At 38.9% G+C, this 13,403-nt stretch overlaps 1 protein-coding gene and 1 long non-coding RNA gene across 2 annotated transcripts; both read left to right on the top strand.

The window, feature by feature from the left end:
* The first annotated feature begins 883 nt into the window (after window positions 1-883).
* LOC138979080 (tumor necrosis factor receptor superfamily member 5-like) lies at window positions 884-11,353 on the top strand. Its single transcript, XM_070351891.1, has 5 exons — window positions 884-982; window positions 1,579-1,915; window positions 3,270-3,479; window positions 9,643-9,747; window positions 11,232-11,353. Exons 1-5 carry the CDS (start codon window positions 884-886, stop codon window positions 11,351-11,353), a joined length of 873 nt encoding a protein of 290 aa, XP_070207992.1.
* LOC138978870 (uncharacterized) lies at window positions 3,910-7,706 on the top strand. Its single transcript, XR_011459831.1, has 2 exons — window positions 3,910-4,581; window positions 5,991-7,706. It is a non-coding gene; the product is annotated as an uncharacterized lncRNA (long non-coding RNA).
* Window positions 11,354-13,403: the final 2,050 nt, after the last annotated feature.

Here is a 13,403-nt window from a genome sequence, read left to right on the forward strand (position 1 = left end):
GACGTGCCTTTAGAAACCCCCCGCGGGTTAGGAGGAAGAATTTACCCGATGCTCCCCAGCATGTCGTAAGAGGCGACTAACGGATTCTGTTTCTCTGTTAAGTGTTTCTTGTATAGAATATAGTCAATGTTTGTAAAGATTTTAGTCAAGCAGTATGTAAGAAATGTTAAGTCCTTTGTACTGGAAACTTGCATTCTCCCAGTAAGGTCATATATTGTACTACGTTGCAAGCCCCTGGAGCAATTTTTTAATTAGTGCTTTTGTGAACAAGAAACAATTAACAAGTGGCTCTATCCCATCCCCCCCCCCCCCCCCCCCTTTCCCTGTCGCGATATAACCCTTCGTGGTTGAAAACGACGTTAAACACCAAATAAAGAAAGAAAGAAAGTGCCTTTAGAATAAGGTATGAAGAGGTTAAGCCTTCAGTGCCTCATCTGAACCGACAACTAAAGCTTGATGTTTTCATCGCACTTTGTCTTTTAGGTCTTCAAGGAATATATATACATGTTACAACACAATGTTTTTTTATATGGTTTGTATTTCAGTCATGACCCAGCGGGAATATCAAATGGACTCACTCGCCAGAGGCTCGTGTGTCCTTAGATATTCATCCGCTGGGTTCTTGAAATACAAGCCATATAAAAAAACATTGTGTTGTAACCTATAAAAGACATATATAGTCAAGCTTTGGATTCACACTATTGATCAAGCTCATTTATCAAAGACAAAGTATTGGTTTAAAGGAAAATGTGTTCGAAAACTTTGGAGGTTGAGTTAATATTGATCTGTGTGGTTACTGGTTTGTTTTACTCTTTGAATTTTGACTGAAAATGTGAAATACACACATGGATTTATTGAAGTTTTGCCTTACTCTGTCCCCCAGATGGCAAAAAACATTGGACTTGGATGCAGTTATTCATTGTGCGTCATTGCCTGTCTTCTCAACCTCAGCTGGCTTTGTTTGAGTGCAGCTGAAAGGGAGGTGAGAATAGTTCCTTCAGTTCAATCCTGGTGTTGTTTGGCTTGTGTTTTAGTTACAACCAGATGTTGATCTTGTAAGTTGTTCAACATATTTTCTTGTGCCTTTGAGACAATGGCTGTACAATGTATTGATCTTTTTCATTTTTAGATAAAATGAAATTGACTTGACTGTGACAGTGCATGTACAGGTCTTCCATTTGATTGAGGTCAGCTGGCCTAACATGTTGAATGAAAAATATGCACATTAATTGTAAAAATAAATTTGCAGTGGCAGATTTGTGATACATACAAACATGTAGACATATATTGTAAATTATCGCATGATTTGGGGGGGGTTAACTGAAATTGGCAACTTCCATTAAGCATTGTACATTCAACCAACGCCCTGAGTCCCCTCCCCCCCCCCCCCCCCCCTCCCCCTCCCCCCCCCCCTCCCCCCGCTCCTTAATTTAATACATCTTTCTTGCTTTTTCAGTTCTTCTGTTCATTTAAAGACACCCTCCTCTTTAAGACCTGACAACTTGCCAAATTGTTTTAAGTCTTAAAATTGGGGTATCACTTTCACTCAAAACTTGTTGTCATTTGTTTTCCCTGCAGACTTACTCTTTGGACAATGGAATTTACTGCCTTAAGTGTCCGGTGGGAACAAAAGTGGAAACAGATTGTACGGAGCCGGAGGGTTTCACGGACCCGACCTGTGTTCCTTGTGGGGATCACCATTTCAGTGACAAAGAAAACGGCAATAAGTACTGCACCGCGTGTAAACCTGGGTGCCCCAAAAATGGGGTTGAGACTCAGGCCTGTACCGCCGCGACGAATCGCATGTGCATCTGTGAGCCAGGGTTTCACAGGTACCCCATTGACCCTATCGACCCGCATTTTGAATGCAAGCCACATTCGAAATGCTCGGAAGGAGAGGGTGTCGTCTACAATGGTAAGGCTCTGTACCAACAGTCTAAAGTAATAAATATAGGCATGTGTTAACGGCACGAGAAAATCAGTTTTTATGAATGCATTTCTTAAGTCTGTTTGAAGCTTATTTCATATTAAAAGCATTGAGATTTTGCACGCACGCACACACACACACACACACACACTCACACTCACACACACACACACACACAAAGACGCATGTGTGCGCGCGCATGCACACACACACACAGAGCAGACCTATAGCAATGAAGAAGTGTGTGGCATCAGAAACACCCACAACAGCAGTATTATCAACAACAGTAATTTTTTTTCAGACAGGTCATTTAAAAGGGTATTCGGGTGCATAGTTTGATTTGGTTCCCATTAATAACATTTTGTGTGGTACTTTTGTCTTGAGTACCTTTTTGACTCACATGCGAAGCAAAAGTGAGTCTATGTACTCACCCGAGTCGTCCGTCCGTCCGTCCGTACGTCCGGAAAACTTTAACGTTGGATATTTCTTGGACACTATTCAGTCTATCAGTACCAAATTTGGCAAGATGGTGTATGATGACAAGGCCCCAAAAAACATACATAGCATCTTGACCTTGCTTCAAGGTCAAGGTCGCAGGGGCCATAAATGTTGCCTAAAAAACAGCTATTTTTCACATTTTTCCCATTTTCTCAGAAGTTTTTGAGATTCAATACCTCACCTATATATGATATATAGGGCAAAGTAAGCCCCATCTTTTGATACCAGTTTGGTTTACCTTGCTTCAAGGTCAAGGTCACAGGAGCTCTTCAAAGTTGGATTGTATACATATTTTGAAGTGACCTTGACCCTGAACTATGGAAGATAACTGTTTCAAACTTAAAAATTATGTGGGGCACATGTTATGCTTTCATCATAAGACACATTTGGTCACATATGATCAAGGTCAAGGTCACTTTGACCCTTATGAAATGTGACCAAAATAAGGTAGTGAACCACTAAAAGTGACCATATCTCATGGTAGAAAGAGCCAATAAGCACCATTGTACTTCCTATGTCTTGAATTAACAGCTTTGTGTTGCATGACCTTGGATGACCTTGGGTCAAGGTCACATGTATTTTGGTAGGAAAAATGTGTAAAGCAGTTCTTAGTGTATGATGTCATTGCTAGGTTTAGTTATTTGACCTTGACCCTGAAGGTCAAGGTCATGTAAAGGTCAAGGTCAAGCATGTGAGTCGTATGGGCTTTGCCCTTCTTGTTAAGTTATTGAAGATTGATTGTTCAGGGTAAACATCAACTATCAAGTTTTGTTAACGACAAATTTCTGTTTGTAGCAAGTAAAAGATAGTAAAATTGTATGACATTGTATGTATTCTGTCTCAGGCAATTTCACCCATGACACAGCATGTGAGAAGTGCAAGGCAGGCAGCGAGTTTGTCGACAAATCTGACCCTGACACTCCCGTGTGCAGCAAATGTTTCGACTGCCCCTCTGGTACAACAGTTGTCGAGATCTGCTCACTCACCAGCAACAGACAGTGTCGCAACGGCAATTACACATTCGACGCAAATGTCACAACGCCTGCCACTATAGGTAATTTTTACCTTTAATGTGAATTTTTGAAATTTGAAAAATATAGAACCATCTTTTTAGAACTTGATAAATCTGAGAAAACACACGTTGCCACTGATGATAATGCAGAAAATCAGTCATGGTGGGCGTGAGTAGAGAACCTCAATGTGCAATAAAAGAAGTCACGAGAAGCGATTAACCTTCGTGGTTGAAAACGACGTTAAACACCAAATAAATAAAGAAAGAAAGAACGAGAAGCGATATAAAAACATATAGTCAAGCTGTCGGCATCAAAGTAACAGATTAACACCAAAAAACAGTAATCGCCTAGACTATACTAAGATATAGCCTCGACTAACCACAACCAAATACTGAGACGGGTAACGCTCGTCTCCGCGAAGCGTATGAACGCAGAAATTACTTAACCTATTTTCTGTCATTCTGGGCACATTTTAAGGGCAGACCGGGTAGGCAAAATTAGTTATTTTTGGTCTCATACACCTTTTTGGGGTTGTTGCATTTTTCACACCTTTGAACATCCTGGAATGCATTCAATAATCTGCTTTTGTCATTTTAGACATGTATTCATGTAAATAAAACCATTTTCAAACCGATGTTTTGTTGTTTTTGTCTGTGTTTTATCAAAAAAATCGAAAAAATGGTCTACTTTGGATACTCCGTGCTGGTAAATGTGCGCACATGACATGGCCCTTCGCTGTTCAAACTGTGTGGAAATTTCCGTTCTTCAAGATGACGTCATCACCGTTGGGGAATTTCCGTTGACATAGGCACAAAGAGAGAGAATCCGTTCCAACCGAAACCCCGGAATTAATATATGCAAATATATGTAGGTCAAAGGCATTTGGCGCAAGCGCAGTAGACAATTTATCAGTCCCCCGGTGTCAACAAATCCATGACTTTTTCACCGATTCAGCAGCATTTTTCAAAGTTTTGAGCTGCGGAGAACAACCCTAACATTGGAAATGTTCGGCATAGTGGCAAGAAATATCAGAGAAAGATGAACCAGCAGCAGCGAACAGTAGAAGGAAGTAACAACACTCCGAAATGAACCAACATGATCGAATTGAAGCAGACGACATTCTAAGATTCTTGACTCGACGAGGTGGGTTTTGCTTCTTTCTCTTTTCGATCTTGTTTGTTTGACAACGTGATTTATTGCTCATTGTTATGTTGTTGTTGTTGCAAGAATGTGTTAGGGTTTGCAGGTAAATGATAAACAGTTTGTGTCTGAAGTATTTTGCGGGTTTCTTGATCTAATTTACTGACCATGCCGTCGCCGCACCCGCACCCCCCCCCCCCCCCCCCCCACCCTCAATCATCTCTGTGATATCGTCTTCACAACCCCTATTTTATTGTTCTTCGCTGGCCAGTCCTTGAGAGCTTACTATGGTGTAACATGTCATCATTATTCTTTGTCTGGGGTCAAACTGAGAAGCAGCATCTGAGCGATGTACGACTGACACAGTTTCTGTTTCTGGTCATTGACCGTAGGAAAATAAGTACGTTCGACCCTACTAGAGAGCGTTCTCTAATTCTAAAGGATTGGTTTACACCAGCATGGCTGACCAACCTATCATTGACAGCAATATTGTTGTCAAATCTTTTCCATTAACTAAGGAATAAAAAAATAGATCCAATTTACTTCACCAAAGAAAAAAAAAGAGTTAAACTAAAGGACTGGGGATGCAACTCATCATCATGAATCAAAAGCATAAAGATCACCTGCAAACAGTGCTAGGTTTAGGAAATCTGAAAATGTATACACACACACAGAACACACACACACACACACACAAAACAGACAACAGACAAGAAACAAGCAAATACATAGCAAGTGTGATGAAATAAATTAATTTTAAAAGAAAAATATGAAAAGAAAGAAAGAAAGAAAGAAAATAATTCAGCTAGTTTCAGTATTAGTTCCTGTGTGTATGTGATTGTGTGGTTACTCAAATCCCATAGTAAACTTGACATGTAAATTTTGTGATAGGGGCCGGTATGTATATGGGATAACCTTCAGTGAGGTTTAGTGTGTGGCAGGGTGAGAATACTTTGATTTCTTTTGCTTTTTCGTGGCTGCTTTTATTTTCAATTATTTATCATTATATATATTAAAACATACACTTTTTTGTCATTAAGTTGTGTGTGTTTGGGTATTAATAAGTAGTGCAAATCCACATGTAATGAGTATGAGTCACTGTTAAATTAATGAATGTCTTTTGTGTGTGTGTGTGTGTGTGTGTGTGTTCGTCAACCGACATATGTGGGTACGAGCCGCTGAGGTGGTTGTAAGAAAACCCGCCTGGTTTAGTGGTTGGGGGCTGATTGGGATTTCTGATTTACCGGCCTAGCCAAAAAGTTGAGGCACACCCCATGTAACATGGTCATTTGCAAAATAAAGTACAAGCACTTGTTGACGTTTATATTGAGTCTTAAAATTTGCAGCTTATTACAAACAAAAACCATGGACAGTTGTATCAAATATTAAATCAGTGTTTGTGTATTTATTAGGTTGGAGCAAGGGGAGAGCCAGTCCTCCTGTGGTGGCAGCGAGGAGAAAGATTGACCTGATGGAAAAGTTTGCTAAACCGGAACTACCCTCTTCCACAGCAGAAACATCAGCTTTGCCATCTTCTGACCAACCATAAGAAGATACAGATACTTTGCCATCTTCTGACCCATCACAAGCAGATATGGATACTGGTACTGTGCAACGTCACTCCGCTGACATGTGTTGGGCTTTTGTCAACATTGATCAGCTCAATCTATTGCTGAAAGGTCTATATCCTGTACTGAATGCTTGTCTGATAGCAGTCTGATTATGAAAGAAGGTGATGCATCACCCCAAGGATTTGCACAGGCCCTGCATCTGGAGTGCATATGAGTGTCCATTCAAGTCTGCAGTTGTTTACTCTTCTCCCGGTGTTTGCAACGCTTCGGGTGGTAAAGTTGCATTTAAAATAATCCGCGTATGACCATGTTGGTACATGGAAAGGGACATTCAGCTTTACAGAAATTTGCTGCAGTGTTAGGATTGAGCACAGAAATACTGTAATTAAAATGTTGCAACTTTTGAATGGCTTGATAGCTTTGTTCCATTTGTGTATATATAATTATGTAATGTTGTTGATGATTTTGTGAAGCATCATTTCTATGCAATGGAATAAGAAATCAGTGCATCCGTTGGGTTTTTATGAGTCTGACAGTTTGGTTCTGATCAATATTTTCATATCAGCACAAACACAGATAATTGACTTTTTTAATGTTTTCATATGATTTTTTTTTAAATCAAAAAAATCTGATAATTTGATTATCAAATCATTTCCCCTTCATAGTTAAAGTGTTATTCTGGTTAAAAAAAACACCCCATTAATTCAAGCTCTACTGTGGTACTAGTTTACCGGGGTACTAGTGAGACTCTTTTACATGCTGTTTTCTCTACATGTAATTTGAGACAAAATGTGGTAATTAAAATGTTGTAACTTTTGAATGGCTAGATGGATTTGTTCCAATTTTGTATATGTTGTTTATGATTTGTGAAGCACCATTTCTGTGCATGGAATAAGAATACAGTGGATTCCTTGTGTTTTTATGAGTCCGACAGTTTCGTTTTGATTCATATCTGCACTAACATAGATGAGTTTTCAAATGATTTTTTAAAAAAAGTCTGGATAATTTGATCGTCAAATCATTTCCCCATCATAGTAAAGTGGTTATTCTTATAAAAACATATCAATTCAGGCTGCACTGTGCTACTAGTTTGAGGTACTGGTTGGAATCTTTCAAATGCTGTTTTCTCTGAATGTAATTTTCAGACAAACATCTGTAATTAAAATGTTGCAACTTTTGAATGGCTTGATGGATTTGTTTCATTTTTGTTTATGTTGTTTATGATTTGTAAAGCGTCAGTTTTGTGTATGGAATAAGAGTTAAGTGCATTGGTTGGGTTTTTATGAGTCTGACAGTTTGGTTCTGATTCATGTTTTCATATCGGTACAAACAAAGATGGTTGTTTTCATATGATGTATATAAAAAAAATCCTGATAATTTGATTGTCAAATCCTTTTCCCTACATAGTAAAGTGGTCATTCTGATAAAAACATATGAATCCAGGGTGCACTGTGCTACTGGTTTTTTTATGTACTGGTTCAAATCTTTAAAATGCTGTTTTCTCTGAATGTAATTTTCAGACAAAACGCTACAATTAAAATGTTGCAACTTTTGAAAGGCTTGATGGATTTGTTCAGTTTTTGTATATGTTGTTTATGAGTTGTACAGCATCAGTTCTGTGTATGGAATAAGAGTTCAGTGCATTGGTTGGGTTTTTAAGAGTCTGACAGTTAGGATCTCATGTATTTTTCTTATCAGAACTGAACCGATAACTGAAAATGCTAAATTAAAATAATATATTGCTTAGAAATGCTTTTCGATACACAGAATTATTAAACACACACATATTGCTGCAAAGAAGAAAAATTGGATCAAAACATGCACTGGTTCACAAACTGCAACATTTTAAAAAAAGCACATTTTATAACGTTTTTCTCACATTTTGGTGAATAAAACCCCCAAAAATTGCTTTTCACTCAAAATTTAAAATGGTTTCCCTTAATTAGGTTATTCTGCTTGCAAAAATCAAACAAGCAGCAAGCTGTTTCCAAAATAAAAAAAAAAAGTGCTTGCCTACCCTGTCCCCCCTTAAGAGTAAACATGACATGTATATATATTTTTGAATTCATGAGAAATTAAGGAATACGATGCAATCATTTTAAAATCTGTTTGTGAAATTTTGATTTTAATGACATCTTTAATGAGCAAACTTATTGCCTACTTTTTATGCTGCCAAGCTGAAATTCAATCCCACAGTCCGGACTTCGTCGAAAATTGCTTGACCAAAAGTTAAATCCATTTGATTGAAAAATGAAGGCGTGACAGTGCTGCCTGAACTTTCACAAAAAGCCGGATATGATGTCAATTGTCATCAAAGACATTTATTGAAAAAATGAAAAAAAAATTGGGGATATCATACCCAGGAACTCCCTGGTGAAATTTCATGAAGATTTGTCTAGTAGTTTTCTCTGAATCACTCTACATACACACACACACACACACACACACACATACACAAACACACACACACACACACACACACACCGTATTTGACGGATTACAAGACGCACCGTTTTATAAGCCGCACCCCCGACTTTAAAAAAAAAAATTGGGACGAGCCACGTATAGGCCGCGTCACTATATTAGCCGCCGTCGAAAAAAATATAATCAGATCGTGTCAATCAATCAAAACAACCTGGCAAACGAAAGTACGGTATTTGGCGAAATCGACCCCGAGAATAAACAAGTGAAACAAAGAAGAAAAGTGAAAAAGTTTGAAGAAAAATATCCCACACACAATTTGTAACCAACCAACACACACATGTAGTCCCGCCCGGTATAAGCTTTTTGGGGATGATTTACGACTTTTGCGCACATTTCGAGCAGACGAAAACACAACATGGCGGCTCTCGCTCCTCCAACTATCGCAAGACACCAAAAAAAACCGAAATCTCGCACGCGCGAGATCCAGATACATCCGGTGTTTCTCTGTACGCTATCTTGTCACGACGACTTGTTGACAAATGAAGATTGGCGAAAGAAAGAGAAAAGCGCCGAGTCTTGAGTAGAGAGCTAATAAAGTACCGGTAATCGCTAATCGAGCGAAATGAAAATCCGCGGCGACTTCCATTAGGTAAATGCTATTCAAGTTTAGGTAACGTTGTAGCCGCATCTTTTTATAAGCCGCAATGCGATTTAAAAAAAAAGAAAGTCGCGGTTTGTAGTCCGTCAAATACGGTACTCACAGTCACACACATACACCACCACCCTCGCCTCGATTCCTCGTCTATGCTAAAACATTTAGTCAAAACTTGACTAAATATAAAAAGTATCATATGGAACGGACATTGCACATACAGGGGGGTTTACCCAGTGCACAGGCACTTTTTTTATGATTCAATACTGTGATGCTTGACATGAACTGTTGTAGATGCTTGGAAAATCTTCGTTTATTAAGTTGAAATTTCAACAACAAAAATCTGTTTCGTTTTCATTTTTAATTTGTCACATTGTTGATTTTCATTTCATTGCTTTTGTGTTAAAATTGTTGCAGATGAACAGTCCAGGTCTCTTCCAGGTGTGATAATTTTTGTCATTGTGTATGTGGTACTGGTGGTTGTTGGAGCCCTCACCGCTGTCGCTCTCTACATCTACATGAGTATGTATACATGTTAACTCATTGTCTCCCATGTACGGATATATCCGTACCCACTCATATGGCTCTATCTGACTTAGTACGGATATATCCGTATACACACATTCACTTCAGTCGCTTCCTGTAACGTCGATCTAACGCCTGCATTCCAGTGTGTTGATACACAGTTCCTACACAGTTACTACAATTCTGAGCTGGTATCGGCAACAACAAAAAAACTTGGTCAACATAGGTGGGGTGGAAAGTGTTGAGTCATGTTTGTCCTTGGGGTTCTGTTTAAGCAATAAAGAAATACAGACAGAAAGGACTGGTTGCTTTAACCCATTTTGACCTATGCTGCCTCAGATTCGATTCACTAATGTGCCATTGGTGCATAAAATCTAAAAATGGACTATTCGGCTTTTCATTCTAGGCTCAACCTATCTGTCTGAAGGCCGCAACGCTGTCTGTCCGAGCCTGCATAGAAAAATTGATGACAAATAGACTTGTTTCACTTAAGCAGATGCATTGTGAGCTTGCTATAGGAATGAATTCCAACAAATATTGCATTATGTTGGTCGCTCCTCATAGCTTGACTCATGGAAAAAATAGCTTTCTTCTAACAAAAAGTCAACATTGTCAGGTTGCTCGTCCCTTTGGCTATCTATTGCTATGTCCGGAGATAAAACCCTTCAACCCTTTACCACTGTTTCTGTGAAATTTGTATTTCAAATCAAAAAGAAAAATGGTCAAATTTGGTATCAAACGAAAGAAGAGTTTGTGTAGGAAGGGAAGTAAGTCTATAAAATTTGCAATTAATTTGTTGTTAAAAGCTGGTCTGGCTGTGGATTTCAAGAGTGTGTCGATCATTCCGAGTTAGCTCAGAATTCATCGGTCATTGCTGTTCGGCTGTTCTGACAATACTCCCAGCACCAAACGTTAGTATTATTGTGATGTTGTAAATATGGAAGAACAAAACATTGTAGTTTACAGTGTCAGCCAATGTTGATTATTGCTTGCAGTTTTAACCTATGGAACAGTGACGGTAAGGAGAAGAAAGGTTTGTTTCTGATGACAGGCAAAAAAATATGGTCGGTAGTTTTTGTGAAAATGTTTTTTTAATGTTTTTAAAAAAAAAAATTTTTAAAGATTAAAGTCTTCTTTCTTTTTACATAGGCACGTGTGGCTTTTTATTGGCCGGAACTCGTTCGAACTGTGTCCGTCAGATGTTGGAGAAGAGTTACCTGTGAATTCTGCAAAATGGAGTTTTGTCATTTTTTTAATTTTTTATCTGTTTTGAAGGGTACAAAAAAAGTTTTGGGTCCGGAGGAAAATATAGGGTTTGTTTGGGAACTGAAAAGTGATCTTTTTTGGCCTTGCAATTTTGTGGGTGTTGTACTTCCTTGCAGAGGGATGCACCTCATATACTTCAAGTATCTAGCCGTCAACTGTGTACATGACATGTGTATGTAGACACTGTACTGAACTCAAGTTTTCTTTTTTTTCAGGACAAAAGAAATGTAGCTTGCATAGTAAGCAGAAACTGGCTCTGGTTCTGATGATTGTACTGGGATTTGGACTCCTCCTCGCTGGTCTATTCTGTGTAATAGTCTGCCTTGAAAAGAGGTAAGCATTCTACTTTTCTAGTATGAAGAAGTAACCCTGCACCTCTTAGGCTTTTTCAAAAATCAGGTCCAGCAAATATGAGCACACACATAAACGGACAGCACACTGTCAAACGGAAGGAAATTCATGATGTTTGGAAGTAACTCTGTCAGGATTATTATGTGGCAGAGTTGTGCCCCCTCAAAACAGTCAAACATTGCCACTGACCAGTTGAGGTAAGTGATCATGGCATCACAGCTAATAACGATCTCTGATGTGCGTGTTTTGCTGTGTCAGCTAAATATGATGCCTTTTATACAAACATAAAATCTGAAAATTGGAGGAGACACATACTATTCATTGGCACTATGATCGCTTCTCTCTCAGCTGATCAATTTCCAGTTTGTGTTTTGTTCAGTCTTTTGTTTTGAGAGGGCGCAATTCTTTTGAAGCAAGTAAAAAGAAAAAAGACCCGGTTATTTATTTTTATTTTGTAAAGCTGCCAGACAATATTTAGGCATGGGAATGGTCCTTGGATCCGCTAATTTTAAAGGTTTAGAAATTAAATTTCAGAGGAAAAACATTGTTTTCAAAAGAAAAAATGCAAACTTAAAAATGGCAAGAGTATTTTCTATTCTCAAATCGCTTCAGCGTCTTTAAACAGAACAGATCTTAATTTTGAAAAGATGATAGACTTCTGTTCGTCTGGGTGAGCCAAGTAATTGGTTTTGATACTGACTTTCACAAAACTTCCACAGGATTTGGTCAAGAATGCGTAGATTTTGGTCAAGCCTTAAAACAAATTAAATTACATATCTTATCCCAACTCACATATAGCAATTTACTTCAGTCTAGTGCTAGAACGCTGCAACGCATCACCTTGGTAACAAGGGAGGCAACTCTAAAAAAAAGAGGTACCTTGCCTATAAACAGGACAAAGTCACATGACTTCCTGCCCATGCCGCCATATTAACTCATTCACGAGAAAGCGGAGAAAATCCTTCCCTCTTTTTTTTAGAACAACCCCACTAGCGGGGAAAGTGGAAGGGAATTAACTATGTGAGTTGGGTAAGTATATTAATCAAATGATTTACGGACCCCCCTTAGATTTTAAAGGTTTTTTCTCTCAGCCATTCCCATGCCTTGGCCCTTCGTGGTCGGCTGGGCGTTAAGCAAACAAACAAACAAATTCCCATGCCTGAATATGTTTTTCTTGCAGATGACCAAGACTCTTTTGTTGTAAGAATTATTTTGGTGTATTTCAGCAAAACTGAGGATGCCCCTGTGATATACACACCACCCCCAGCTAATGATAACCAGTCCAATGGACGACCAGCTTCAGAGCCATTGATGAGCAGCCAAGAAGAGTCACCAGATGAATGGAGCAAAGCATTCATCATGGGTATGTGTTTGATAAAGGGGGCTCACACGTAGGGTTAGACAGGCAGAGAATGGTGGAAAATTTCAGAGAGAAAAGCTGTAAAAATGAGTTTCTCCTGAGAAAAGGTGGGTATGAGGTGTCTGTAGAGCGGAGAAAGGAAATCTCTACCCTGTGTGTACAGTATGGTCTCTCTGTCAATGGTATGACTGTGTGTGTGTGTGTGTGTGTGTGTGTGTGTGTGACTGTGTGTGTGTGTGTGTGTATGTGTGTGTGTGTGTGTGTGTGTGTGTAACTATGTTTGCCTTGTAAGCCCAGTTTGTTTAGTGCTTTGGTTGTAATTTGTATGCTTTGTATGCTCGTTTAATTTGTGCTGGTTTGTTTTTGAATGAACTTGTAAAGTGCCTGGAGCCAATTGGTGGGACTCACGCTATAGAAAAGTTATTTATTATTATTATTGTTATTATTAATTGCACACTCACTGTTCTATTCTCATCCTGCGCAGAAAGGCAACTACCAATCAGCGCTTTCATAGTTCTCACCAGGAGTTGCTGTCTAGTTACTTCAAACTTGCTATGCCTTGCAATCCGCGGAAGCCGTTTCTCATCTTTCTATTCCTCTTTCAAGATAATCACAGTTGAAGCTACTGTACCACAGTGGTCTATATTTCTCTCACGCGCTCTGTGTCGTCAAGTCG

The sequence above is a fragment of the Littorina saxatilis genome, linkage group LG10 (genome assembly GCF_037325665.1).
Source record: "Littorina saxatilis isolate snail1 linkage group LG10, US_GU_Lsax_2.0, whole genome shotgun sequence".
Classification (NCBI taxonomy): Eukaryota; Metazoa; Mollusca; class Gastropoda; order Littorinimorpha; family Littorinidae; genus Littorina; species Littorina saxatilis.